Here is a 25,708-nt window from a genome sequence, read left to right on the forward strand (position 1 = left end):
TTCGGCCAATAACAACACTCTGGATCGCTGGCCAATCAGAGCTACACTATTCAGAACGATGAGCTTTGTAAAAATCTACACGTTTCACAAAGGTGGGGCATAGAGGAGCAACAATAATCCACATTATGTGGAAAATAATGTGTTTTTTGAACCTTAAACCGCATAAACATTGCATTACACAAAATAATGTTCTTTTTAGCAATGTCATATGACCCCTTTAATCTTAGTTAATGTTAATTTCAACATTTACTAATACAGTACTAAAATCAAAAGTTGTATTTCTTAACATTAGTTCATGCACTTATGCTAAAATTAACTAACAAAGAACGATTTGTATTTTTATAAACTTACTTTAACAAAGAATAATAAATAGTGTAACAAACGTATTTCTCAATATTAGTTAATGTTAATGCATTAAATAACCTTAACTTATGGAACCTTATTGTAAAGTGTTACCTATAAGTTTTATCATGTGCTCAGAGAGTTGGAAAAGAGTAGGCCTACACCAGTTCTCAACCACTGAATTATCTCTGAGCATTGTTTTGAAATGAGTAACTGTTGAAAAAATTTTTTTGACTATAATTTATGCAATGGTGTAAAATCACAAAAAAAAAGAAGAAAAAAAAGAAAAACTGTGTTCAGTATTCAGTATTCGATCCTGGGTCAAGAGTTTCATTATTATTCGGCTTCAGCCAAGAATTTTCATTTCAGTGCATCCCTATTTTTTATGTATGCATAAAATACTTTTTATATTTCTCATGAAACATTAGAACATCCATCTATTATGTTTCAGCATTATACACAATACTACAACAAATATTTGTAAGCATTTTGCAAAATCCTATGGTTGTGGGTAATCTTCAGTCCACTTAGAGGAGGACACACACACACACTGAACAAATGGTAAGACACATTATGAAAAGTCATCACCGAATGCAATTATGAAGTTTTCTGAAACTGCTTTGGAAAAGTATCACCATGACACATATATCATTTTCTGGTGTGTGTTTGTAATGTGCACCTTGTGGTCTGGCAGGATTTACAGTAAGTGTGTACATGTGCACGTGTGTCTGTCTGTGTGTGTGTGTGTGTGTGTGTGTGTGTGTGTGTGTGTGTGTGTGTGTGTGTGTGTGTGTGTGTGTGTTTGTGTGTGTGTGTGTGTGTGTGGTTTTTTTTAGTTCAGTCCATCAGCAGCCAAGTGATGAATGGAAAGAATGCCAAACCACAAAGATGGCTCAGCCACCTTCATCATCATCATCATCATCGTCGTCTGTAATCTCACTTGACCGCTATGAGTGATGCATTATCATCTGATAAAGCATTCTCTCTTGAATATTCATACTGTAGATGTTCAAAGTTCAGCCATTTTAAGAGACTTATTTATTCTTATCAGCTAATTTCCCTTTTGTGTGTATGGTCTGATGGCCTCAACCTGAAAATCATCAGATGTAATCTGATTGGCTAAATTCTTCCAAGGCGATCAAATTTCTAAAATGAAAACTGGGAATATTTTTAGTCTAGTGACCACCGTTTCATTTAAAATATTCATCTATGAATATGAAAAGGGGGGAAATCAGGTATTAGGCCTACATATATATTGACCATTATAAATGTATGGACGATCAGGACTTGACATTAACATCTGCCAACCCGGGGGGTGGATTTCAGCAGTGGCGTGTAACACAGTCACTCCCATTAGCGACGTTGGCAGGTTGAATTTTACCTACTTTAACAGAGCTCAACATTAATGCTTGTCCGGGACAAGTGGTTTTTTTTAATTGGGCAAGTGAAAGATAAGTCAAAACAATTAAACACAGCTGCACACAGAAGATACATACTTTGGTAGAAATGTAGTTTTTTATATTTATAACATAAAATATAACCTAGTTACGCAACATGGCATGACCAAAAGAGTGCAGTTTTCCCTGAAAACTGAGGCAAATTTGACATTAGTTTTATGCAAGAGTTCAAATTAGTAGGCCTAGTTAATATTAAGTGACTTACATTTTAGACACAATGTTGTCAGTGTTTACTGTTTTTGCTCAATTTGGTTAAAGCAAACAGTTCCAAAAAAAGATTGCAGCACAGTTGCCCCTCTGAGCAACACACTGCGGTGTTTTGTTACTGAATGATTCAGCATTTTTGAATCAATGATTTAATAACCCATACATAAAGACAGGCACTTGCTTCATTCTTGAATGAATCAGCCATCTGAACAAATTGTTTAAATAAATGTCTCAGTGACTCACAAATCAGCTAAAACCAGGCTGGTTGGCTGGTTTTAGCTGGTCGTCCAGTTGGTCAGCAGGCTGGTTTTAGAGGGGTTTTGGTTACTTCCTTAGCTGGTCAGGCTGGGAGACCAGCTGGAACAACCAGGTAAAACCAGCTTGACCAGCCTAGCCAGGCCAGGAGATCAGCTAAAACCAGCTACTTCCAGCTTAAACCAGCTAACCAGTTTAGGCGTTTTTTTTTATTATTATTTTTTTTTTCAGCAGGGAAGACATACAAATGCTGCCATATTCTGGCAGTTTACTTTAAACTGAAAAAGTAGCCTATCATTGCATTTTTTTCTAACATTTCATATATGTATATTTAAAAATTATTTACAACACTAGACTCATGACATTTATGCTTAACTTTGCATTGTTAATGCATTTCAGAATCATTAAACTGTCTCGCCTATCTTCGCTCGTGGAACGCTTTCTTTTCAGAAACCGACTCTGCTCCTCGTGCCCCTCCCGTTTCTTTCTTCCTCCCAGGGACCTGTGAGGAAAAAACAACGGGGCAGAGGACTCAAGCTTCCAGCTGCGAGCAAGCTCATGTCAGCCCAGATCCTGTGTGCCTCACCCTTGCCCCAGAGAGGGAGTTCTCCCGTTCTTTTCTCCCAGTCTGACCAGCGTCTGACCAGATTCAGTGGCGTGGTCCCCATCTTAGTGCAAAGCAAGGACGCTCACATTCTGTGCTCAGAGGTGATGAATCTGCTGGCAAAAGGGGCTGTAGAAACGGTTCCTCCAGCTCAGAGTGAATCGGGCTTCTACCACCACTACATCCTCGTCCCCAAGAAAGATGGTGGTCTCCGGCCCATCCTCTATCGCAGACGCCTGAATCACGCCCTCATGAAGAGGATGTTCAGGATGACTACACTGGAATCTGATCACTCAGGAGACTGGTTCTTTTCCCTGGACCTGAAGGATGCATACTTTCACATGCAGATAGCCCCCCCATCACAGGCGTTTCTTGAGATTTGCTTTCAAGGGAGTGGCTTATCAATACACAGTCCTTCCCTTCGGGCTGTCCATGGCCCCCCGCACTTTTACGAAGTGCATAGTCGCGGCTCCTGTCTGTCTCAGAGGGGAATCTGCATTCTCAACTACCTCAACAACTGGCTCATTCCGGCCCAGTCAGAGGTAGAATCTAGAGATAGTATCACACAGGACCCTCCTCCTCAGGCAGCCCAAATAAGAGCTGTAGTTGCACTACGAGATTCAAGATTGGTACCACTCGCCCTCTCAAAACATTTCAGAGGATGCTGGGCCTCATGGCTGTGGAATCACCAGCACTACAGTTGGGTCTGCTTCGTATGCGCCCCCTTGGGTGCTGTCTGAAACCACGGGTTCCACCCCATGTGGGGCGTCACGGACGCCTGCAGATCAGGGTGAAACAGGCCTGAGTAACAGCCCTGTCCCCCTGGAAAAACTCCAGCTGGATGGAACAGGGCGTAACCATGGGAATGGTTTGCAGAAGGACAGTTGTCATGACAAATGCCTCCAACAAAGGTTTGGGAGCACTGTGCGAAGGCATACCAACTTTTGGTCACTGAACGAAGCCGGAGAAAGGCTTCCACATCAACTGCCTGGAAATGCTAGCAGTGTGTCGAGCCTGTCAGTTCTTCCTGCCAGTCCAAAAGGGCACTATGTGCTGATCCGGACGGACAACATGTCAGTGGTGTCCTACATAAATCGCCAAGGAGGCCTCTGCTCGAAGCTCCTTCAGACAGCTAAGTGGATGATGTAGTCAGCAGGTGCCCTTTTATACTTTCAGGAAACCCGTCTATGACGTCATGGGCCAGGTGGACCAATAGATTGGCATTGTTTCACACATGCTTTAGACACCGGTCATGCAGGCTGCATTCCCCACTGTGCTTCCTAGGGGCTGCAGCGTCTCGTTCCCTCTCAGGGAACCATGGTTACATGCATAACCAGAGACGATTTAGTTCAATTTAGTTCAATTCAAGTTTATTTGAATAGCACTTTTTACGATACAAATCGTTGCAAAGCAACTTTACAGAAATTTTTTTATTTCTACAGTATTTAGTTGTAGCTTATCAGTGGTGACTGTCAGTTTATGTACATATGGCAGAAATCAATTTTAAAAAAAATATGGAAAAAAAATTAAATACGTAATCAAACTGACGATGAACACTATAAACAGCAATTACTATATGATGCAATCAAACTTATAGCAAAATTTGATAGTTCTTAGTAATTTAGTCTTACTTTACAACTTGTAACCAGCAGGTGGCGCTTTCATCAAACCAAAGTTTTTCCACCAAATTGTAGTGGCACTTTTTTAGATAAAATTGTGGTTGAATTTTCACAACGTTTTTATAACATGGTAATATTCTGTGAGCTACCATTTACTCCAAGCCACAAGATATTGAATAATGACCCACCTCTGATGAATCACAGTGATGACTTGTACTTCCAAAGCCTGATTGTGTGTGTGTGTGTGTGTGTGTGTGTGTGTGTGTGTGTGTGTGTGTGTGTGTGTGTGTGTGTGTGTGTGTGTGTGTGTGTGTGTGTGTGTGTGTGTGTCGATATAAAAAGAGAGAGTGCTCGGGTAAACCAGCCCAAGCTGATAAATTAGTGTTGATAGGTAACCTTGACTGGAAATTGCTACCACTAACTCAACACCAAGGCGAGATCAAATGAAGTCCTGACATGGAAAAATATGATTTCCCAGTGTCCCCCACTCTCTCTACATTTATTTGGTTTTTGCGCTGCCTTGAGATGACAAGTGTGTGTGTGATGGCTGGTGTGTGTGAAGCGATTACTGTCAGAACAGTTTTCCACCGCAGTTGAACCGTGGAGGGTCTGTGTGGTAAGAATTGTGTTTGTGGAAGCAGCGGAGCCCTGGAAACCTCTGCTAGACCAGAAGAGAGAAGACCGCTGTGTGGGGGGTGGGGGGGTTAAGTGTTAGTGTGGCTCATGGGAAAGAGGCTTTCTTCGCACAACAAACAGGATCAATCTTTTCAAGTTTCCTCTAAAAACACATCTCAGACCACTGACAGTGAACCACACTGACCTCAGCTGATGTTTGCTAATATGTGATGAAGGGTCTTTGTGTCTGGTGTGTTTGTGCAGGATATATGTGTGTTTTGGTCTGATTTATGAGGAGCAAGTCTAGTCCCAAGTTGGGAATTCTTGAGTTTAGAGCACAGTCCTGTTTTCTGTGCCTTGAGCTAGGAATTCAAATCCACACACATTAGTGAACTCATATAGGCCTACAGAAGTAGCATAGTATACAGATTAGCATACTCATGCATACTATTGTCAAACAGGTTTGTTGAACATTCCCTCATCCGCCATCAAACAGATATTCCATGCAACTGGTTGAGACCATAGATATGTATAGGTAGATTAGCAGCTTCTATGGGCCGCAATATGTAAGCCCCCGCAATATTGGAATGGTCAACGCCGGTCTGTGAGCCCTCAAGAGCAAGTTGACTGTGGGTCTGCAATGTTGTTATATGCATTTATAAATATCTGTATCTGCAATAGACTTAAAAGATGAATTTGTTAAACTAACACACATCAGGACGAAACGTTAGCTAAAACGACTATAAAAAGTTACTATAGTTAAAAAACTTGTAATATTGAGGTCATTCATATTAATAACACAAACCAACACATTCTTACCTGTGAAAGTTTATCCAATTTCTTCTGGAATTTCAATTTTGGGTTTTTTTTTTTTTTTTTTTACAATCAGAGGCTGTGCAGTGTTGTGGCATGTTGGAAAACTCATTGATTTTTTATTGTGAGTGACGACCCATTGATTGTTCCATTGACTGGTTGAGTCAGTGTTGCTTCTGATAATGTTATTACTTAACAAAAACAATGTTCTCTGAACATTCAAAACTTTCTGTTTTAAAATGTTTATTTTTTTTATTGTTGTTGCCTTTCAAATATTAGGGGAACATTCAGTTCATAATGTTATGGGAATGTTACTTTTGAATGTAACATTTTTGTGCAAATGTTTCGAGAACATTGTCATAAACCATGCTAGACTTGTATGCCGTTTTTAGATGTCCTTTACTGAACACATCTGTATACGTACATACGCATACAATATAACCAATAAGAAACCTTGTTACAAACCCAAATACTATTTATCACAAACATAATTAAAGACCAGATAACTCAGAATGAACATTCTGTTAACATTACTGAAAGAACATGAGAGAATGTTTCTTGTTAGCTGGGTGGTTGTGATCAAGGAGGTCTGTAATACATGGAGATTAGCATTTTCATTAGTTTTAAAATGACAGCTAGAGTGCAAATTCATAGTTCATTGGTATACACATCCAGACACAGGATTTCTGACTTAATCTCCTGAGCAATAAAGGTCATGTGACTAATTACTCTGCAGGATAATAAAATCACAATGTCACTGGTTAGCTGATGGCACCACAAGAGCACACCATATCAAACCCTGTGACGTAAAAGACAACAGAGTAGGAAAAAGTAAGTGCATTTTTCACCCTACAATAAAATAATAAAGTATTTGCTTCTTGTATGTTTCCTGCAAAACTGAGTTATGGATAAAATATGTAGCTATAATGCAATAAAAGGCCATTTAAGTGAACTTAAAGAGAGTACTTTCTTGACTATTGTTTTATTAACACACTTATACACTTTTAAAGAAATGCACAATGTAATGATGTCAAATAAAAAAACAAAAAAAAAATTTACCACTACATTTTTATTTACATCAAATTTCAATAATCTTGTGTCATGCTTTAATAAAGTACACTTATCTGATGTGTTGACAAACACACTTAATCACATAAAGTACTAAGTAATTACAGTTTTATTTTGTAGGATGTTAATATATTTTACATTGGAACATTTCAAATGTGTGAATATTTTAAATGCATGACACAATGTATTTCAACAAATTTCAATAAAAATGGTTATCATAAATGCTTGTCAGTTCATTCGGCATAACACTTGAACCATATTTCAGAAACAATAGAAGCAATTGTAAATTAACTGAAATGAAATACATATAAGGAAGTACTTAAAGCATCAGAAAATCAGAGTTTGAAGCTGTGAGAAGAAACTCAAAGTTCAAATGGTTTATATATAAATGACTCTGATGGGGAATGGCATGCTTTGCCTTTTCTTTAATAACCTTATCGGTATTGTTCATTCAACAATTAAGAATTAAATAATTAAAAATATCTTAATTTACTCCCCCTCATGCCATTGCAAATCTGTTTGACTTCTGTGGAGCACAAAAGCTAGGCAGAATGTGAGCGACTGGCGGCTGCAGCCACCATTCATTTACATTGCATCTTTAAAAAAGTAAATGGTGAAAAGAAAGAAATTCATACATGTTTGAAACACTATGTGTGGAGGAAACAATGACAGAATGTTTGGGTGGAACTATAGCTTTAAGAGCTCCTGCAAGATTGCTCTGTCTGTCACAGAGTGCCCTCTAGTGGTCAAAGAGATTTGCGCTTTAGAAGACATAACACCTATAACATACAAAAGTTTGTGGTAGATTTTTGTGATAAAAGCCTTATGCTCTCAGTCTTTGAGGTGTTTCGTGCCACAAGGAAACAGTATTTATATACAAGATTTGGAGCCATGCTGACTAGATGTTGGTACCACTGATTTCCATAGATTATGGAAAAATACTATGAGAGTCAATAGCTACAAGCAACTGTTTGGTTACCAACAATCTTCAAAATATCTTCTTTTATGTTCAGCAAGGTAGGACTGCAAAGTAAATGATCACAGAATTTCATTAAATTGCATTTTAAATCATAATGTTTTATTAACATTTGTCATGTTTTAAGTGATATGAAGTGAAGTGACGTGACATATAGCCAAGTATGTTGATGACCCATACTCAGAATTTGTGCTCTGCTTTTAACCCATCCAAAGTGCACACACACACAGCAGTGAATACACACACACACTGTGAACACACACCCGGAGCAGTGGGTATCATTTATGCTGCAGCGCCCGGGGAGCAGTGGGGGGTTTGGTGCCTTGCTCAAGGGCACCTCAGTCGTGGTATTGCCCGAGACTCGAACCCACAACCCTAGGGTTAGGAGTCAAACTCTCTAACCATTAGACCACGACTAAAGTTACTTAAAGGGATAGTTCACCCAAAAATAAAAATTATGTCATTAATGACTCACCCTCATGTCGTTCCAAACCCGTGAGACCTCCGTTCATCTTCGGAATACAGTATAAGATATTTTAGATTTAGTCTGAGAGCTTTCTGTCCCCCTCCATTGAGAATGTATGTACGGTATACTGTCCCACGTCCAGAAAGGTAATAAAAACATCTTCAAAGTAGTCCATGTGACATCAGAGGGTCCGTTAGAATTTTTTTGAAGCATCGAAAATACATTTTGGTCCAAAAATATCAAAAACTACGTCTTTATTCAGCATTGACTTCTCTCCCGGGTCTCATAGCACATCCGGTTCGCGAACGAATCACTCGATGTAACCGGATCTTCTTGAACCAGTTCACCAAATCGAACTGAATCGTTTGAAACGGTTCGCGTCAACAATAAGCATTAATCCACAAATGACTTAAGCTGTTAACTTTTTTTTAACATGGCTGACACTCCCTCTGAGTTCAAATAAACCAATATCCCGGAGTAATTCATTTACTCAAACAGTACACTGACTGAACCGAGCCAGATAACGAACGAAACATTGACTCGTTCTCGAGTCAAGAACCGGTTGCATCGGTTTTCGGATCACCGGTAGTGATGGGAAGTTCTGTTCTTCTCCGCGAACCGGTTCTTTCAGACAGTTTGATTCAATAAACCGGTTGCCGAAAACGGTTCACCAGTTCTTTTGTGCTCGACGTAATGACTTCATTGGCGATGATTGCCCTTGATTCAAGCCTTCGGTTTACCCGCGCTCATAACATTAGCACAGAATCGGTTCAGAATCAATTAACCAAAAGAACCAGTTCGGTTCAGAGACGCGCTGTGTGTCAGTCTGAATCCCGCATGCGCAGTATCATCAGCTCCTCGGTTCTCGAATCGCACGCGTCCGACAGAAACGGTTCTTGATTCGAGAACGAGTCAATGTTTCCGTTCGTTATCTGGCTCGGTTCAGTCAGTGTACTGTTTGAGTAAATGAATTACTCCGGATATTGGTTTATTTGAACTCAGAGGGAGTGTCAGCCATGTTTAAAAAAGTTAACAGCTTAAGTCATTTGTGGATTAATGCTTATTGTTGACGCGAACCGTTTCAAACGATTCAGTTCGATTTGGTGAACTGGTTCAAGAAGATCCGGTTACATCGAGTGATTCGTTCGCGAACCGGATGTGCTGTGAACGCGCTCATAACAGACCCGGGAGAGAAGTCAATGCTGAATAAAGTCGTAGTGTTTTTGATATTTTTGGGACCAAAATGTATTTTCGATGCTTCAAAAAATCTGGGATTCTAACGGACCCTCTGATGTCACATGGACTACTTTGAAGATGTTTTTATTACCTTTCTGGACGTGGACAGTATACCGTACATACATTCTCAATGGAGGGACAGAAAGCTCTCGGACTAAATCTAAAATATCTTATACTGTGTTCCGAAGATGAACGGAGGTCTCACGGGTTTGGAACGACATGAGGGTGAGTCATTAATGACATAATTTTTATTTTTGGGTGAACTATCCCTTTAAGTACTTGATTATAAATGTAACTGTTGACTGTGTTATTTAATGTGACATTTTAAGTTAATTTAAAGTTATTTACAAATGTGTATCTACAAATTTATAATAAAATTTCAATTGTAATGACCTTAAAGTATATTTTAAATGCCTGTTAGTACATGCAATGCTTTATTTGTATCATATTTAAAAGACAATAGTAAGTAATTGTGAGATTAAGATGTACTGAAGTCTTAGGTGAGACAAACAAGCACTCTTAAGTTCAACTAATTGCATTTAATATACATTTAAACTATACTTTTTAATCTAATTGTAAATAACATACATTTAGGGTGTCCAAAAGCCCATTACATTAAGTTTCACTCCAGTTTAATTGTTTAAAATGTATTATTCCTGTAAGCGTGCTGCTACTTTTTCTCTAGGGTGTTGTTGTACAGCCACCCAAGAACATTCTATTATATATATATATATATATATATATTTTTTTTTTTTTTTTCTGCACAATTCAAATTGATCTAGCCCAACTGTATATCCAGCCAATCTGGCAACACGGCCCCTGATATTTACTTGTGTATTTATAAGGCATTCCATATAGTGTATTTTATCCATCTCAGCTGTGATTAATGCATGTCCTGCTATCTAAGATGGAGACACCAAACACGCCCAAGATAAAGATTATAAATACCATTATGATTACACTATGATTGTGATTTCAACTTCAGAAGTACCAGAACTATGTTCTTTTACATCAACATTACATCTTTCATATGTAGAAGACACGTGACTTTATCTGATGAAATATAATATGATATAAGTGATATAAAATACGGTACATACAATAACATGGTATATCTGAAATTACGACAATATGACTATCTGATATTATACTTTATATTGTAAACGTGGAATGTTTAATAAGCAGCAAGTGGGATGTTATTTAAGAATCACACATTTCAAGTAATGTTAGTGTTTTCCTGCTTGCATAACCGTCAGATCGTGTGTCACACGCTGTGCTCCTCCAGTAATATCACCTGTGGAGGTCGGGTCAGGGCCAGCAGCTGAGGTTTAGTATTAAACACTGTGATGCCCCAGATTACAACACACTAACAGTAACTGCCAACAATCATGTAATCACATGGAGGCATCTATGTCTTCACAATTCACTTATTCTACAAGTATAAGCAAAGCAAAAGAGCTGACATATATATATATGTATATATATGTATATGTACACACACACACACACACACACACACACTGTAAAAAGTGGTAACCTGCAATTGTTACATTCATGAGCTGTTTCAACCTGATCTTATGCTTACATTTAGTTTTGATGGTGTAACAATTATTATTATTTTTTTTTTTTTTTTTCAAATAAATTTTTTTATTGGAATAAAATACATTTTATTAGATGTTACTGCATTAAGCACATACGTTACCAATTTTTCCAATGTATACAACAATGTGTGTGTGTGTGTGTGTGTGTGTGTGTGTGTGTGTGTGTGTGTGTGTGTGTGTGTGTGTGTGTGTAATGTATATATAATGTATAGTGTGTGTGTGTGTGTGTGTGTGTGTGTGTGTGTATAAATCTATTCTCAAATTATTATTATTATTATTATTATTATTATTATTATTATTATTATTATTATTATTATGATAGTTTGTCATTTTGATTTTGATTGTGGCTTTGAAATGTACAGAATACACGTTGATTTACTTTTAATTTTACATTTTATTTTCAGCCCTAAAAATTTTTGGCACCTGTGTTTTTAAAGAATATTTTATATTTTTAAGGCTTTATTTAAGTCTAAATAAAATTGAATATTGACTTTTTTAATACATATCTTGGCTTTATTGCTGGATACACTGTATCATATGTAAATGTGCAATATTATAGGAGTGATTGCTATTTCATGTTGATCCGTTATCGCACATTTACTGCTATCTGAATTATTGCACTTATTACACTGCTACTCACTAAGTAATGAATAAACTGGAACATTAAGTTATTATTCTATTACGTTGAAAGAAAAAGCACAACATGACTACCAAACGTTTTATAGAGTTTCTACATAATACTTGAGCCCAAATGCAGCAATTGCAATAGAATGGATTTTCATTGCAATTGCTGCATTTGGGCTCAAGTATTATGTAGAAACTCTATAAAACGTTTGGTAGTCATGTTGTGCTTTTTCTTTCTTGTTTTATTGTGATGCAGTTAGCCGTGTGTGTGTGTGTGTGTGTGTGTGTGTGTGTGTGTGCAGATGCTCATCACGCTCTGAGCACAGGTGCAGACGTCACACCGCAGGGTTTCAAAGGTCAGAGGTGGCACGTCTACAAGGACCGTCCTTACGTGTTGGACTTTGTGAAAAATAATGCCATTAGAAGTGCATTTGCTTATCAGTTAATTAGTAACTCAACTTGATAGCTTAATTACAGTTTAAAGCTTCATATGCTGTAAAGAGCTTTATAATGCTTTTACTTAAAACTTACATTTCAATTCTGCAGTGTTTTGTATAAACACATGAGTCTGGGGAATAGTTTGCTTGGCAACACTTTGGACTTGTTTTTATGTGCAATATATAACATATATCATAACTTGAGGTCCATTTTCTTATCTGTATTTATCTCTGCATTTATTTCGCGTCACAGTGCCAAAACTGTAATCACTTCAGCTTTGATGTTCATGACTAATTTATTCCAGTAGTATTTTGGCAGTGCTTTGGCTTATGTAATATCAGATATTCTGAGGAACGCTCTTAGAGGATTTCTCTGGTCTGTTTTGGTGATGGTATGTCAGTAGCAAAAAAACAAAAATGTTTATTGGTTGTGTTTATTGAAAAAAGAACAGAATGTGAGTCCTGTGGTGAAATCATGTGGAATGAAGTTTCAGAAGAAGACAAGCTCCACTCACATTCGTGCAGCACAATGAAGAAAAGACAACTGGTTCATCATAAATTTCCCCCCATATTAGACAGATACCACCAGCTACTGTCACTCAAAGATACTTTTCATACTTTTCATTTTATGATAATGGATCTGCTGGTTTTTCTTGATTTTTTCTTATTTGCAACTTATTTTTTTTTATTTATTTATTTTTTTTACATTGTTGTCACAGCACCTGATAAGTTGTGAAAAATGCTTAGGTACGCTCTTAAAAATAATGCTTTTTGTATGCCATTAATGGTTCTGTGAGGAACCTTAACATCCATGGAATCTTTCCGTTGTTTAAAAAGTCTTGTAGTGGAAAAAAAAGTTCTACAGATTATTACAACGATCTTTACACTAAGAAAAGTTCTTATAAGAACTGATCACTGAAAGGTTCTTTGGGAACCACAAATTGTTCTTCTATTCTGAGTGATTTGAACAAACTTCTAAGGAACTTTTAAGTATGAAGCTTTTGGTATGTAAGGGGCATTGCTGTGATGAGTTTTGCAGAGTCTGTGGAATTTGTTGCTGTTCAATGTTCAGTGTTTCTGGAGTAACCTTGAGGGTGTAACAACAGATAACCTGATAGACATGCACTGAAAAAAAGAAGAAGAAACAATTCAAGTAACAATGTGACACTTTCCAAGTTTTCAGTGAGAAACTTTGAATAATCATTCAATAACAAAACTTTTACAAAGCCATAAATTATTAAGGTACAACCCCAATCAGCAATCTTGTAATATTCACATTGAAACACTTTTAATATATTAACTTCAAAAATTAACAACTATAATTGTTTTGTTTTTTTCTCTCCAGAAAAAAATCTATTTATTGTTTCCTTTCTCTAATCAGAAAATAGCTGTCATAGTGATCTGTGAATTATGCTGAATATTAAAAGTGGACACAGTAACACTCTTAAAGTTCTTTTAAGGTTCTTTACATATAGTAACAGTTATTTAGAACCATCCAAAAAAGATCAATCTTTTAAAATCCTTAATGAAATTATTTTGCAATCTTCATTGTCCAATTTTACATTTCTGACATTATTACAGTACATGGTTATTATTACCATTGCTGCCAGAAATCTGACATTTTTGTAATAAATTATTTTAAATAGTATATGATTTCTGTTATATAATTATTTAATATTCCACATGTGAACATATAGGCTACTGTTTTTTAGACAAACTTAAAAAACAGCAAACACACTGTAAGCCTACTAAATGAATTAGCCAGACATGTGTAGGCACATTTAGCCAGGACTGTTTCGTACGTTTACTTTATAAAAATTAAACTATTTCTAACCCAAAATATACTGTCACAGATTTGAGCACGAGCTGTCCCACATTAGAAAATTACAAATTCTTAAATGATTTGGCACAAGGAAATGCCATTTCCCCTTCAAGTACAATATCTGAATTTTTTCTTTTGATTTGATAAGCCAACAACTTGGGGATTCCATAATGATATTAGATTTTGATTTATTGTTTTGGTTTTATATGGAAATATGATACAGTTGCAAAAAGTGTTCCACATTTCCCTAATCTACTCTACCTAGTCACAAAAAAAGAGAAAGTTATTTCGTTTTTATTTTAACATTGTGAATGGCTCACAATCTGTCAATTTTTTGCTGCTTTTGGCATCTATTTTATGTTTCTGTTTTAAGTTTTACTTCCTTATGTATTTATTCATGCTCAGTGTCTAGTGTCATTTATTAATGTATTGAGCTAATAACTGTTGTTAGAGCACTGTCACATTTGCTACAATTTCTAACATTTCTATTAAAACATCTATTTCTATTAAAACTTGTATGTCCATGTGCTATATAACAGTAATTGTGAATCTGTAAATAGGAATTTGCAATTTAGAACATTTGAAAATATATTAACTTTAAATATAATATTAAATAACAGTTACTTTTCATGTGCTTTAGTCAACACATCGAACTAAGTGTACTTCTTAAAGCATGACAAAAGATTTTTAAAACATTATTATTTAAAAACGCACACTTTTAATTTGACCTTATTACAGACTGTTTACATCATTAACAAATTATTATACACTGTTTAAAAGTAAATGTACTTGTTTTAAGAAGGACAGTCATTAAAGTGGAGTCTCTTTAAGTGCACTTATGTTGCCTTTTATTTCATTAATATATTATCTGCAAGGACATATTTTTAAAATATGTGGTAACACTTTATTTTAGGGTGCCCTTGTTACAGTGTAATTATGCATTTATATTATTATTATAATAGTAAGTACATGTAACATGCAACTAGGACACCTTAAAAATAAAATGTTTTCAAATATGTTTACAGTTTACTGTACACTACAAGTGCACATTTAATACAAAGTGCACTTTTTTACAAGGGTAGATTGAAATCTCTGGTATTCTCTTTCATATTATCTTCAATTAAACAGCAATATTCATTTTTAAATGAATTCAGTGTATTCAGCAGAACAGGAATGACCAACAGATCATCTATTTAAGCATTTTAATGAATAATCCAACCATTAAAATACGCTAATAAATAATCAGTTAACAGACACTTTACCCTAAGTGACTTATAGTACACTTATTAGAGATAAACTCCCTCGAATAACCTGAGGTTACGTGCTTTGTTCAGTGAAACAATGATAGTTTATAGACCAACCACTGGATGTTCAGCAGGACTACAGTGACACACACAACATCCACACGCTTCACACACACTCTCAGCGCTAATGAAAGAAATGATTTGGATCCAGTCACCAGAATGACTTTCTAGAATTAGGGACAGAAGAATCCGGCAGCGAGCAACAGACAATCATTTGTGCTGAATTCTGCATTTCTCGGTTATCTTTTTATGACTGTGTAGGCAGAGATATTTTTGTTTGACAGCCAAGGTCAAGGGTTTTCTCACAGAAAGATTCCATTTACTCAGTTTTTCCATGTAATCAGTTCATTGTCAATGGAAACATCTGCAAGATCGGCGAGGGCATCTGTGGGCACACTGTCTATTAAGTCGAAGAAATATGTACATTTTAGTACTTATTTCCATGCTTTTATTATTTTATTTTTGTAGCCATCTGTTCCTGTTTATCCGGAAAATATGCTGAGAGCACAAACTTACAGGAAACATAGTGTAATCAAGCATTTAAAAATCCGGTGATGACATAACACACATGACTCTTCAGTCAGATCTTAGAGCCTTCTACACCCTGATAAAGTCCTTGACTGAACAGGCAGGGTGTTTGGGGTCATTGTCCTGATGCATTTTCTGGAATATTGGTATCCAAGATGGTTTTGTACCCTTCCAAAATTCATTCTGCTACTGCCATCATACATTAAGTCATCATTAAAATTGAGAGGGCCTGTTCCAGAGACAGCCATGTATGCCCATGCCATGACACAACGTCCACCAAGCTTTACAGATGAGGTTCTATGCTTAGGATGATTTGCAGTAGCCTTTTTCTCCACACTTTTGCTTTCCCATCACATAGATAAAGGTTAATCTTTGTCTCATCTGTCCATAAAACTCTGTTCCAAAACTCTACTGGCTTTTGCAAACTCTAATCTTGCCTGTCTATTTTTGGTGCCTGTCAGAGGTTTGCATCTTGCTGTGTAGCCTCTGTAATTCTGTGTCGAAGTCTCCTGCAGACAGCAGGTTGTCAGAGCATCACCCCAGCTTTCTAGAGGCTGTTGGTGATTTCACAGACATGTATTTTAAGTTTCTTTTTCACAGCTTTTATGATTGGTCTGTCATCAACTGCTGTTGTTTCTCCTACCTGGTCTCATGGCAAAAATGTACCTGGGTGCACTTTTTAGCAAGACGCGAAATATGTACCAATAATACATCACTGCAGTTTCTAAAATAAATGAATACTAGAGGCAGTAAAACTCTGACGCCTCTTATTCCTTTTCACACAAATTTACAGTTTCGATTAATAAAGCGCAATTTTCACACAATTACTTGAAGAAAATAATGTTAAGACTTCAAAACAATATTAATATGCTGAGAAATTTGAAAACGGATCATTTGGAATGTTAGCATCGCACATAGCATTGCACACTTCATATCTATGGGTTTTCATAGAAGTTTGGTTTGTTCGGTAACTGGTGTAGGGCATATTTACAACATGAATGAGCATTAACTTTTAGCGACAGTCCCCAGATATTTTAATTCTGGACCGCCGCAATACGTTAGCAGAAGCAATATATTGTTGTTGGTTGCTGATGTCACCAGTGGTTTCCTAACTCTTGATTTCTCCATGCCTTTTGTTTTTAATTGACTTCCTTTTTTCTTTTAGCATGCAAATTGCTTGCTTTTCTCTCAGAGTCAGCTCCCTCGTCTTCATCCTGGTTTGTGAGTGTCGTCATTGAATGCAAGACTCAGAATGCACAAGCAATGGATATAACTGACATGACACATTCCCTGCTTTTAATATCTGAAGAATTAATGGAACAGGACACAGCTGATCACTTAACACCTGTGAGGCAACTGTTCCAATACTTATGCTTACATGAGGTAGTTGGATGAAACTAAAAGTGCTGATCTTCTTAGTTCGTAAAACATGTATGTATTAGCCGCTTTTCCACTGTCGGGCCAGTGCTTTAAACAGGCCAGGCGGGGCTAATAGCCTCGGATCTGTAGCACAGAGACCAAAATAGCGCTGCGTTTCCACCATTGGGCCAGAAGCTCCACTGCGCGTCACTAAAACCCGCCCTTTACACGCCTCTCGGTAACAACGTCACGCAACCCCATCATTTCACCAACAAAGAGAAGTTATCAGAAAACTAATCAGAAATAAGTCACTGGAACTAGCGCGATCACAAAACGAACACGATAAAAGCGGTCTTTTGTTTGCATGCATTGTTAAATATTTAGATCCAAAAGCATCAATTTTTTACTATAATTGGCCTGAGTGATACACAACGAATTAATTTATCAGGATTGAAAATTAGTCACACAGAAATAAAGCGTTATGAACATAGTCTGCTTATTCAGTCGAGTCTGTTTCTGTTCATTTGTATTCACAGTAGCCTATATACATCACATTTAGAAATAATGATCATTTCTATATTTTTATAAAAGCTCCTGAACAAAAAACATTATTATATTTTAATGGCATAGGCTACACGGAGCTAAACTCTCGAGAAGAGACTTATGACAGATAAAATATGTAACTAAATAAATACACGATTGCGATAGAGAATAAGAAGCTGACGTCTGATTTATTCAAGCGGTCGCATTTACCATGTTTACTGTTGTAACTTCAATGCCTAACGTGCATAGTATTTTGCATCGCTTATAAATATTTCTTCCTCGTATGGTTATTATAATCCACATTGGATCAAGTTATTTCAAACACTTGCTGCTGACTGAAAGTGAGTTTTGAGCTCAACTCAACGGCGCTGACGCTCTCCAGATGCGGAGAAACTCCGCCTTTGTTCATAACCACTCCTCTAGCCCCAGCTGGCCCGCTTTGGCCCAAGGTTTTCGTCGGGCCAAAAAACCCGGCCCGTTGGCCCCGAGGAAGCACTGACGAGGCACGATCAAGCCCCGGAAGTGCAGTAAATTGGCTATTGAAAAACCCAATAATAAAATGTGGCAATTTGTAGTTTTGCAAACAGAGCTATTTTGTCTTTACTGTTCCAATAATTATGGCGGGCAAACTGTGTATATATATATATATATATATATATATATACAGTGACACAGTCACTTCTCTCTTCCTTTCACACCGCAGGAACCTTTTCATAGTACCAGAACTAATTGTGGCACTACCCACTTTTGGCCGTTTTTGCACCACAGGAACTGGGTGTGATTTTAGTACCGGACTGCCTTTTTCAATAACCAAATTAGCTCCTACTCCGGAGCAGGGTCTAACCAGCAAAACTGGTACTACCCGTGACGTAAGTAGACATTGATTGGCCAGACGCGTTCAAAAACGGTCTCACCCGCCATGATTTAAACTCCGTGCAACATACTGTAAAAATTATGTCAACTTATTTCGCAAGTATGACGAACAGTGATAAATATACAGACCCTGAAATGCAGGCACTTGTAGCACTGCCAGTTGTCGTTGGAGATTCTTAGTCCTCCTTTCCATTCTTTCAATCAATTTACGTATACGTCGACATTCCATGTCCATTATTGTGAAACCCGCGAGACACAACAAAAACACAGCTCCGATCACAGCGTCCTCCATCCTCCTGTTGTTAACATTTTTCTTATTTCTTTTTTCATTGTTGAACACCACACACAAATAATATTGCTGTCGATCGGCTTACGTCACGTCCTAGTACACACTCTTGGTGCGAATGCAACCCTTTAAATGGTACTGGGAAACAGTTCATGCAAAATCGTCCCAGTAAGATAAGGTAAGGTATCTTTATTTCATACCCGCAGGTAAATTTGTTTTGCAGATAAAAAAAGAATTTGGTCATCCAAAATAAAAACATAGAAGACATAAAACAGGCTGCACCATAACACATACACATCCTCTGTCCAAATTAACTATCAAATACTAAAACATCTGTCTTACTCATATTATTTAAAATTTCAATTGTCACTGTAACAAAAGTATTTCTGTACCGTCTAGTCTTCCATCTCGAGGCCACTAACCGACGACCAGAGGGAAGTAACTGAAAGTCAATCCTTAAGGGATGCGACTGATCATTCAAGACATTTGCTTTCCGGTACAGCTGATTTGTATAAATATTTCCCAAATAGATGTGTCTATCAATGTTAAATTTAGCAAGTTTCCTAAGGCAACTCAAACGTTGATTACCCTTTTTGCAGACAATTTCACAATTCAACTCAAATGACAGTTTTGAGTCTACGACTGTGCCAAGATATTTATAACTCTCCACACGATCCACAACCTGTCCTTTGATAGTCGTAGTGACGTGATCAACAGCGTTTGTGCGAAAATCAATAATCATGTCTTTCGTTTTAGTAATATTTAACTTTAGATAAGAATCATCGCACCAGGTCACAAAATCATCCACAACTGGACCGTGACCAGACTCTTTCCCCCTGTAGCAGGCTCACTATCACTGTGTCATCAGCAAACTTAATAAATATCCTGTTTTCATGTAAGTTTTGACACATGTACAAAATATATAGTAATGGTGAAAGAACACAGCCTTGAGGGGATCCTGTGGATAAACATAATACATCTAAGAAGCTACCATTCACTTTTACCCTCTGCATTCTGTTAGTTAAAAAGTCCAGTATCCATCCCACTAAGTTGTGGTTCAGCTTGTAATACTCTAGCAATCTTCTGGCTAGAATATGAGGTTGTATAGTATTAAAAGCAGAAGAAAAGTCAATGAACAACAGTCTTGCATGGGTATTTTTCCCCTCCAGATGCTTAGTCAGTAAGTTTAATAACATAAGTGAAGCATCCTCAACACTTCTATTCGCTCTATATGCAAATTGCATAGGATCGAGGGCTTGTCCCGTCTTACTCAATATCTCAGACTTCACAAATTTCTCAAATGATTTCATTACTAAGGAGGTGAGGGCAACTGGTCTCAGATCATTTAACACTTTAGGGTTATTGCATTTGGGAACAGGAGTAATAGTAGACTTTTTCCACAGGCTAGGTACCTTCTGTGCCCATAGTGACCAATTAAAAATATCAGAAAATATTGAAGACAATTGCTTTGCACAGTGCTTTAATATTTTCTTCATACCAGACCAAGTTGAGCTTAAATTACTGTGTGCCAAATTATTTTCTAACTTAACTTTGTATGCTTGCTTACCTTTAAAGATCTCCGTTCTAACCTCCTTCCTCGCTATTGCCCTCTCTAAACCTTCCCCCTGGTTGCAGTCTAGCTTCTTGTTCTGCAAACTTGTTTTGACTGAATTTGACATCCATGGTTTAGTATTTGGGAAAACCTTAAATTTACGTGTAGGCACAATCATATCCTCACAAAAGGTTATATATGAACATACAACATCAGTCAGTTCGTCAATATGTTCACAAGAGTCTTTGAACACCTCCCAATCCGTACAATCGAAGCAACCTTGCAGACGAGTGATAGAGTCTTCGGACCACATTTTGACTTCTCTCATCTGAGGTTTGTCTCTCTTGAATAAGGGTCTATATAGGAAGGAGCTGCGGATCCCAGTGCTGACAATGGTACAGACTTATATGCCCCCTTTATAGTCCCATAACAGAGATCCAGCATCTTATTTTGTCTTGTTGGGCATGTGATGTATTGATAGAAATTTGGCAGGGTCTTTTTAAGTGACAAATGATTAAAATCTCCCAAAATAAAATTCGGAGCCTCTGGTGAAATATTCTGAAGGCCTTGAACAATATCAAATACAATGTTCGATGCAATGACGTTGTGAGCTTTCGGATGAATGTACACAACGGTTATAAAAATTTGGGGAAATTCCCATGGCAAATAAAATGGACGAAAGGAAACTGACAATAATTCAATGTTGGGTGTACAGATTTTCTCCCGAATAGTCACCGCAGTACAATAGCGCTTGTTGACATAGAGGCACACAACCCCGCCGTGGGATTAAACTGTGATTTCTACACTCCTGTCCGAGTGAAAATGGAATACCAAAACCATCAATACAAAGGTCATTATCCAAGACCTCCTCGGTTAGCCAGGATTCTGTGAGTGCTATGACACAGCTGTTTCTGTAATCCTGAAGAGAACAAACATTTCCTTGCAACTCGTCAAGTTTATTTCGTAATGTGTGTACATTTCCCAGGATCATTGAGGGCAGGGGGATACAGGTAAACTGTTTACGCCGTAGTCGCTGACGAACACCTCCCTTTTTTCCACGCTTCCTTTTCTTAACTTTCCCTGCATTATCTACAGGTGTAGAATTACTATTCTCCCTCCATAGTATGCCACCAGGAAGATGAGAAAGTGAGTACTGACCACTGAGTAGACTCGGCGAGTTCCAAGCCAGTAGTTGATCCCTGGTATAATAAATCCTCCCGGAAACACAGTTCCATAGCAAGCGAGATTCAAGTCCAAAAATATCCAAAACACGATTAAAATGATCAACTCCATTGGTCTCAATGGATAGTTTGTGTTTAAGCACACTTAATCATGAGAAACATAAACCCTTAAACATTAAAACATACACAAAACTCTAAAAACAACACACATAGGATGCCGAATTTTTCCTTCTGCTGGTCGCCGCGTGCGCATGCATACTTTAGTACTGTACATTTAGTTCTGGAACTAAAGCGGTGCGAAAGGCCCTAATGTCTCCACTGCTAAAAGGACATAGTATCACAACAAAATTAACAATTCGCCTAACTTTCGCATGCTCTTTAAAACATTTTCCTCCCTCCTTTGTCCTCCTCCTCCCCCTCCATCAACTCTAACTGCTGACGTCTTTGCCACATTTTTCATTAATAAAATTAAAAACAATTTTTCCACACCACAATCTGTCAAGCACATCATACCAGCAAATATACACTCATTCACAAGCTTCTCTTCACTCTCTGAGGCAGAAGTCTCCAAACTCATTCTTTCTAATCATCCTACTACTTGTCCGCTAGTTCCTATTCCATCTCATCTCCTTCAAGACATTTCTCCTGCAGTTGTACCTGCACTCACTCACATCAACACATCCCTTCACACTGGTGTTTTTCCCTCAACATTTAGACAGGCTTGTATAACTCCACTACTTAAGAAACCCACCCTCAACCCATCTCTTTTAGAGAACTACAGACCGGTTTCCATTCTTCTTTTCATTACAAAAAAAAATTGAACGAGATGAATGAATGAATGAATGAATGAATGATGCATTTATATAGCACTTTATCGTGTGTTGTTGTACACCCAAAGCACTTTACAATCATGTGGGGGGGTCTCTCCTCAACCACCACCAGTGTGCAGCATCCACTTGGATGATGCGAGGGCAGCCACAGGACAACGGCGCCAGTGCGTTCACCACACACCAGCTACAGGTGGAGAGGAGAGAGAGAGACAGAGCCAATCAAGTGGTTGGGGATTATTAGGAGGCCATGAGGGGGAAATTTGGCCAGGACACCGGGGTTACACCCCTACTCTTTACGAGAAGTGCCCGTCACTACACTGGGGTGCTAGGACCCACACAGACCACAGGGTGAGCACCCCCTGCTGGCCTCACTAACACCTCTTCCAACAGCAACCTAGTTTTCCCAAGATGAAAGTTTAGTTTTCCCAGGAGGTCTCCCATCCAGGTACTGACCAGGCTCAGCCCTGCTTAGCTTCAGTGGGCAACCAGTCTTGGTCTGCAGGGTGATATGGCTGTGGCAAAATCACTGGAGTACGTTGCAAATAACACTGGCATTAACACTGGCACTGGAGTACATTCAACCAAGACTGCCTTGCTCTCAGTTGTTAAAGCCCTAAGACCAGCAAGAGTGGCTTCAAAAACTTCAATACTTATCTTGCTGGATATGTCCACTGCTTTTGACACGGTTAACCACCAAATCCTCCTGTCAACCCTATTGGAAAATGGCATCTCATGAACCGTACTCCAGTGATTTGAGTCTTACCTCTCAGATAGATCCTTCAAAGTATCTTGGAGAGGTGAGGTGTCCAAGTCATAACATCTAGCTACTGTGGTGCCTCAGGGCTCAGTTCTTGGACCACTTCTCTTCTCTGTCTACATGGCATCACTAGGTTCTGTCATTCAGAAATATGGCTTTTCATATCACTGCTATGCTGATGACACTCAACTCTACCTCTCATTCCATCCTGATGATCCGATGATAGCTGCTCACATCTAAGCTTGTCTAACAGACACTTCTTGCTTGATGAAGGACTATCACCTTCAACTCAACCTTGCCAAGACAGAACTGCTTGTGGTTCCAGCAAACCCATCGTTTCATCACAATTTCATCATCCAGTTAGGCACATCAACCATAACTCCTTCAATAACAGCCAGAAACCTTGGAGTTATGATTGATGATCAGGTAACTTTCTCAGACCACATTGCTAAAACTGCCTGGTCCGGCAGATTTGCTTTATTCAACATCAAAAAGATCAGGCCCTCCTACACAACTCCTTGTTCAAGCTCTTGCTCTGTCCAGGCTGGACTAATGCAATGCTCTCTTGGCAGGTCTTCCAGTGACTTCTATCAAACCTCTACAATTAATCCAGAATGCAGCAGCAAGATTAATTTTTAATGAGCCAAAAAGAATGCACATCATACCTCTGTTCATCAATTTGCACTGGCTACCAACAGCTGTTCGCATAAAATTCAAGGCATTGATGTTTGCCTACAAAACCAGCACTGGCTCTGAACCCCTTTGCCTAAATTCATTACTTCAGAGTTATGTGCATCTAGAAGCTTGTATTCTGCAAGTGAACGTCACTTGATTGTGCCATCCCAAAGATGCACAAAGTCACTTTTACGGACTTTTAAATTAATTGTTCCCTCCTGGTGGAATGACCTGCCCAACTCAATCCAAGCAGCTGAGTCCTTAGACATCTTCAAGGATCGGCTTAAAACACATCTCTTCCATCTTTATTTGACCCTCTAATTCTAGCACTCTCTATTCTAATTCTATTCTTTAAAAAAACACTTGTCCCTTTTAGACGTGCACTAATGATTTGCTGCTGGTTTTCTTTAAAAAAAAAAAAAAAAAAAAAATTAAAATATATTTATATTATTTTTGTATTATATTTGTTTTCTTTTTGTTTTTTATATGTTTTATTTTCATTTATTATACAATTCTAACACTAGCTTGCTCTATTCTTTTTCTGTTCTATCTGTTTTCTTTTTATTTATTATATTATTTAAAAAGCCCTTGCTATCTGCATTGCGTTAAGCTAACTGAGACTTGTTATAACACTTTATTGCTCTTTTGTTGATTTTGATTGCTTCCATTGTCCTCATTTGTAAGTCACTTTGGATAAAAGTGTCTGCTAAATGACTAAATGTAAAGTAATATACATAGCCTATATAGTTTTTGTTTTTGCATCAGTCACAATTTCAATCCTGTTTCTATAATATTCTGATGTCTATATGACTCAGAATCCTCCTTCAATTAAAGTATATGGGATCTTTTTTTTTTTTTTACAGTCCATTTTATGGTTCACCATGATCAATAAAATTTGGATTACTCTGAAAAGTAGGAGTGCACCCCTCCTCAACAAGTCTTCTGATCTGTGTGAAATTAGATATACTGATTATAGGATAAATGATTATAGAGTTAATATGAGGAACAGTGATGCTGACATGGGATTACTGTGTTAGTCTGAAGGAATTTTCTGTATTGGTTTCTTACAGGTGTTTTACCCATATTTTTAATGACTCGTTGCATTGTGGGGGTTATTTATTTATTTATTTAGTTAGTTGGTTAGTTTAAAAAATTTTCCGCCATGTGATTTATTTATTTTTATTTATTTATTCTTGTTTTAGCAAACACCACTAACTAACTGTGACTTGAATATGAGTCTATCACAAAGAAAAAGTAACAATTTTAAAGCAAAAATTCTGCTGTTTTTATAAAATGGAAAATAGATTAGCTAGTGGACATGTTTATTTAGAGAGCATGCCTAACATATGAAATTTAAAATGGCTAAATACTAAAGGATAAAACTGCTTAGATGCGTGGGTAGTTTTCCAAGCATTTAAAGCTTTGCGTTTTATGTGCATCAGCCTTTCACCCTGCTAGAGTAGGATCGTGATATATTATATCATCCACTCTCTTTAGGTTCAGCAGTTGAACCACACAAACTCAGTGAACCCACAGATAAGCTAATTAAGCTTTTATCTGAATTATTTTACTGTGGAGGTGAAAACAACAAACAGTGTTTATTACATTTAATTTTTAGCTAGCCAGAGTAGTAGAGTACGTACCTTTTACTGTCATATGACATTTCTATCTGATATCA

General features: G+C 37.6%; 1 protein-coding gene across 1 annotated transcript in view; it reads left to right on the forward strand.

Annotated features, from left to right (window-relative positions):
* The first annotated feature begins 2,819 nt into the window (after nt 1-2,819).
* Nucleotides 2,820-25,708, forward strand: part of LOC109105940 (sodium-dependent phosphate transport protein 2B) — a 37,583-nt gene continuing 14,694 nt past the window's right edge. Inside the window, 1 exon segment of the mRNA XM_042751341.1 lies at nt 2,820-3,407. Coding sequence (XP_042607275.1) covers nt 2,820-3,407 — 588 coding nt within the window.

This window comes from Cyprinus carpio, chromosome B23 (genome assembly GCF_018340385.1).
Source record: "Cyprinus carpio isolate SPL01 chromosome B23, ASM1834038v1, whole genome shotgun sequence".
NCBI lineage: Eukaryota > Metazoa > Chordata > Actinopteri > Cypriniformes > Cyprinidae > Cyprinus > Cyprinus carpio.